Consider the following 5,883-nt stretch of genomic DNA (forward strand, 5'->3'; position numbering starts at 1 on the left):
TTTCATCCTGTAAATGTCATCCCCTTTCTCTTCTATCAATCTTTCGAGCCAATCATCAAACTAAATCACAGTGCCAAAGTTTCGCAGATCAAAACTTAGAAGTTAAAGAGATAAAATGGAGTATATGCAGTATCTGTTATCTAGGAACAGCAATACTATGCAACATGAATCAATTTCCTAATCTTGCTCGACCATATTCTTTATGCTAATATCCATAGTAGGTGAAGTAGGACAAGGTATTTGACATTAATTTATGAAGGGTCCATAATTGCAGTTTCAAAAAACACGTGCAACAATATTAATTGTAAGCATACAAACAACACCGACACATCAAGATAAGCACTTACATAATCAAGATCTAGGGTTCCCTCAGAAACGATACTGACACTGGAGACAGCAGAATCATGTAAATGATCATGATGATGTCCATCGTGTTGTTCTATAAAACGAAAATGGCAAAATTAGAACCTGTTAATTACAAAAATCAAAATATTTAACAGTTGAGAATTCAGGCACAAGGGCAACAAATGCATTTCCTTATTAGAAGTTACTCTATGTAAATGCCATTGTTAGTTCTCTTAATCAATTGGTGTCACCTGATTTATCTTGTAAACATTATCTCTGTGTGTAATTCTATCTTGTTTATCATTCATATAATCCCATATACAAGGCCGAAGAAAATGGGACCTTCCTAGGCAGGAGAGAGTTAATGTCCTTAAATTGTTTCCCTAGAGGCTTCAATGCTTCTTAATAAGAGGTCTACAGCTTTGAAAACCCATCCCTTAAAGTTTCCGCTACTACTACCACAACTTGGAATTTCCTTGAACCAAGTGCCACCCAAAAGACATCAGTTCCCTTAACAGATTAAGTTTGACAATCGGGTGTCTTCTGAATATATTAAACAACACCATTGAAAGGACAGGGAACTTTAAAAAAAAAAAAAGGGATCGAATAAATACTCCACCGTGACCACTTTCATGTTGATGAGAGCAATGAGAATCGTTTGAATGAACTTCAGACTCAATTCTGTAAAGAAATATATTTATGCATCAGAGAATTTAGTCAACAACCATTATTAATGGAAATAACTAAGCACCCGTTTGGCCCCCTTTTTCTTTCAATTTTTTCTTCTCTTATTTTCAATTACACAATCTTCCATAAAATAATATTACACGTAAATAAATTTTTTTTCATAATTTTCAACCACAAATTCTCCCAAAAAAAACTATCCATACATTAAAATTGAGAAAGGGGGCCAAACGGAGGCTAAGCATCTTGATTAAACAAAAGACCAGATTTCTTCTCAATCTAATCACCTGTCAAGATCATAACCTCCAACTCCCAAAACGAAGTCCATATCAACTATCCCATATTGAGCAAGCTTTATCTGCGCCATACCATTGATATGCTGGAAAAGTGTCCTAACATCAAATTATGAGAAATAGCATACGGAGAAAAATATAGCAACAGCAATTGTTGCATTTGACGGCACAGTTAAAACGATAGATTGAACACTAAATTACAATATCAGGTGTACATACGGACCAATCTTTCATCTATGCATCCACATAAAAGGGACTGATAAAGTAAGAAGAAAAAAATGAACATTAACTTTTTAGCTCCCATATGCTTTGCTAAAAATCAAATTTTAGTAGATTTTGATAAAGTTTATGAAATGAAAGATTGAAAAGTTTATAAAAGTTGTGAGTCACATGAAATATGTGATTGAAAATAAATTTGAGAAAAAATAAGTTTTAAAAAATGGGGGGCAAACAGGGCTTAATTATATCATCCAAAACCACTAAGTCATCCAAATTACACGCTTAAATTCCTAATCCCAGACACCTAATCGCATCTATATAGATTATTGTATAGAGACGAAGATAAAAGATATTCTGGAGAAAATTTCAACAGGTTGCACCAAATTTATCAACCAACAAGAAGAAATTCATATTATCAGGCCTAGTAATGTCAGAGTTTCTGAAAGTAGAGTAAGTCTTCAGCTTATAGACAGATATAGAGATGAAAGAGAGGGGGCAGCTTTAACTTTTAATAACACATGAAATTAACAATAGACCATTTCAAAACGAATGGGATGACTTCTGTTAGTCAACCCGATTGTTATTTGGAACTATATTTTATATATACATATTTGAGCTATCAAGATAAAATATGTTCTATTTGTAGAATTTGGGTAGAAATTTAATATACGTAAAAGATATAGTAGACAAGCAAATAAAATTACATGAGACATCATTTCAAATGCAGTAGTATATAGGTGGTTGGTGCATGTGTCGTATAGACCTTCAGAAACTCTCATTTAAAAAAAAGATGTGATCTAGAGACCAAATTAACATGGCATTAAATGGTCGAGAAACGTTTGAATGCGCTTAATCTTTCAGTAGATGCAGAAAGTCATTAGAATGGAATGGCACAAAAAGATTCATGTTGCCTATCCCAAATTTATAGTAACTAAATCTTAGTTATTTTATTTCTTGTTGTATTACGAACAAGGGCCAATTAAACGCTTAAATCAACCAATTCCAATCATTTCAAAAAGCAGTAGGCATTCGCACAAAAGAAGACAATACACTTCCATTACTACTTTAACTGTCTTATGGACAGAAAGTAAATGAAGATCCAATAGATCCCACATGTATGTATGTATGTTTGTGTGTGTGTGATATTTATGAACGTAGTGAATTGTCTATGCTTAGTTAGGTTCCCCATCTTCAAACCTTCACCTCAATATCAACAAATTACAAAGAAATATGGACAAAAGAAAATCTACCTTGATTCTGTTTGTCAGTGACTCCACATCAGCATCAGCCACCAAATCTATCTGTTGAAATCAAATTTAAAATGAAATTATTAAATTGCAAACTTCTCAAGTCTTTAAGAAGGTTTCACTAAACAAGGTCAAGAACCAATTAACAGAATGAAGAAACCAAAAATCAATCAATTAAAAATAAAACAAACTGCATACCTTGTTCAGAATAATGCGGTCTGAATAAGCAATTTGTTCCACAGCCTCATTCACCACAAACCTTGGTTTTACTTCATTTAAGTGTTTCATGGCATGCTTGGAGTCAACCAAAGTAACAACACCATCAAGTTTTACATGACGTGAAAGCATCTCATCACTACAAAATGTTTCAATCACTGGACCAGGCTTTGCAAGACCTGATACAAGATCCATCAATGCATTACAGGTCCAAATTTTCAAGATTCAAGCAGAACAGCAGATAAATCAGTGAATGCCTATTAAGAGAACTAGTAGCTACCAATTATATGATGGCAAAAAGTATGAAATCAATTTGGATTAACTATGAAATCAATTTGGATTAACAAGACACTCAGGTTTCCCAAAGGCCTAAATATTGACAACAATGAAAAAGTATCAGGACTAATGGAGAAGGAATAAAGGAACAAAAAAAAACCATGCGCACCCTGCATATCATACATATCTCTGTCTAACCACATTTATATTAATTTATGTAGTTTGAAAGACATTGTTAAGCTGTCATGTTTAAGGACATCAAGGAATGACAATCGTATGCATTTCTTAGCACATTAAAGTACCTGTCGTTTCTATAACAATATGGTCAAACTTGTCTCGCTTCTTTTTAACCAACTCCAAAAGCAACTTGACAAGATCTCCACGAACAGTACAACATAGACAACCATTATTTACCATGACAATCTCTTCATTAGAAGAGGAATGACTAGCAACTAATGAACTATCAATATCTACTTCACCAAACTGCATCCAGAAAGAAATAATAAATTAGAAGTCAAACTTAGATAACTAGACCAAAGAAGAAGTAAGAACTAACAATTTCATAATTTCCACATTTTATTTTATCTCAGGCATTATACTCTCAAAAAGAAAAAAAGAAAAAAAAAATTATAACATAAGGTCAGATACAGAGATTTTCTCCTTGAATGAAACCTTTTAAGGAACTGGAGACATGTGAAGCAAGTACTATATCTTGAATATATTTAAAAAAAATAAAAAATGAACAGTGTAAAATGTATAAGGCAGTGGACAACTGTAAACAGACATAAACAGTAACATTAGAATATTAATTAAAGAAAAAACCATGTTCTGGTATTGGTAGTAACAAGGAGTGTATCACAGCTAATGCATGCATCTCTTACAGAGAACATTGAAAACAAGCACTCCACTGTTAATGATGCAAATTAAGCAGTTGGGTCTTGCAATTGTAAATGTTTTCAGCTTTCGCAATTTATCCACAGTTCAAGTTCAATTTATCAGATTCGATGTTTCCGCATGTATTAGTCATCTTACTGAGTATGTGAATGGGTACAGCAACTGTAACTTTTAATGTGACGTTTCATCAATATAGGAAGTAATAAACAAGGAATATGATTTATCACACTCCTTTACCAGTTTCTTTTTTGGAGTTTATTGTTTCTTTCTCTCTCTTTCATTCATCACGGTGTTGGAATCCTAAAATGACATAAATGTTCTCTGTTGAAAGGCAGCGGACCAATAAAACTGTAAGCATAGGGCCCAATTCTGAAAGCTAACATCATAAAGTCAGGGCTATATCTATCAGTTAGAGAATTTAATTGGTGAACATCACAACTTATGTGGGGCTACTTCTACTAAAACTTGACTCATTAGTGATTATGAGCAGAGGATAAAGAAATAAGGTCTTCCAAGTAAGCTGGCCTGAATTTAGGAAGACCCTGAGGTTAATTATTGGGAACGTAACATCACAAGAAAGAGCACTCCATCGATTCAGTTTATTGCCAAATGTTGAACTGTAGCTTAAGAGAATTAAATATGGCAGACAGAAAATAAAAAGGGTGCCACACAACCCTGTTTTATACTGCATTATAAGATAAAAGGGTAAGTCTTTTGTAACATTTAAGGTTTTATGTAATATCTGCTTATATGAGACAGTTTAAAGTAAAAGAATATTTCATATCTGAAGGATCACACCCATCTTACACGTATCGGTCATCACATTCTGTAAACTGCAATATAGAAGAGACTGAATATTATAAATAGTTGTTTGATAGTAAAAGAATAGCCATTGCATACCTCATTTTCAATGACAGCAATCCGCTTTCCATGTTGAGATGTCAATATATGATTCAAAAGGGTGGTCTTCACATCATGCCAGAATACACAAAGTTCAGAAAATACAGCCAACATATTATAGAAAAAGACCAATTAAAATATGCACAAACTGATCTTCCGAAAATAATTAGAGAACCTACTACGCAAGTTTAAACACAAATACATATAATATCACATAATAATATACCAATAAACGTGTGCATTCATATGCAAAAACACATGAATGTTTACAACTTAGCCGGTTGCTAGATATATATTAGATAGAAATTGTTTCTCTATCATCAGAAGCATATGCATGGCCCTTTTGCTATTAAGTGCCAATTAAGCTAAGCCCTACAAACCCAGTCGACTCAGCATCATAAAGAATCAATTTATCCTAATCACAAAACTATAGAAACGTTTAATAAATATATGCTCAAGTAATATATTTTGGACCTTGCCGGAGCCAAGAAACCCGGTTATTACAGTGGCGGGGACACGGATATCAGCATTTAAAGCGGCAGCGACTGAGGAGTTCAGTTCTCCGGTGATGTAATCAGATGCTGTAGAGGAGAAGTTTCTGTAATGATCCCGGTAAAGGAAAGAGGAGATGATTCTGAGGGGATAGCTGAAACGATTACTCGGTTGGATTAAGGAGGAGTGGGCAAGGAATTGCGACGTCGTTTTGAAGAACAATTGCCTAGTAGCCATTAGAATTGAGACTGGATTTCAGTGGGAGCTTAAACCCTAGACTCGAAGAAGGTGATGGTATTGGTTGGGGTTTATGACTT

The 5,883-nt window shown here is 33.9% G+C and overlaps 1 protein-coding gene across 1 annotated transcript in view; it reads right to left on the reverse strand.

Moving 5' to 3' along the window:
- Nucleotides 1-5,883, reverse strand: part of LOC111387340 (COBW domain-containing protein 1-like) — a 7,451-nt gene extending 1,568 nt beyond the window's left edge. Inside the window, exons 1-9 of the mRNA XM_023011895.1 lie at nt 5,549-5,883; nt 5,075-5,140; nt 3,583-3,763; nt 2,987-3,183; nt 2,792-2,842; nt 1,317-1,408; nt 965-1,026; nt 348-439; nt 3-60 (exon numbers count right to left, since the gene is read on the reverse strand). Of these exons, the coding sequence (XP_022867663.1) occupies nt 3-60; nt 348-439; nt 965-1,026; nt 1,317-1,408; nt 2,792-2,842; nt 2,987-3,183; nt 3,583-3,763; nt 5,075-5,140; nt 5,549-5,803 (1,054 nt within the window). The 5' untranslated portion in view covers nt 5,804-5,883. The remainder of the gene's footprint in view (nt 1-2; nt 61-347; nt 440-964; nt 1,027-1,316; nt 1,409-2,791; nt 2,843-2,986; nt 3,184-3,582; nt 3,764-5,074; nt 5,141-5,548) is intronic.

The sequence above is a fragment of the Olea europaea genome, unplaced genomic scaffold (assembly GCF_002742605.1).
Source record: "Olea europaea var. sylvestris unplaced genomic scaffold, O_europaea_v1 scaffold399, whole genome shotgun sequence".
NCBI lineage: Eukaryota > Viridiplantae > Streptophyta > Magnoliopsida > Lamiales > Oleaceae > Olea > Olea europaea.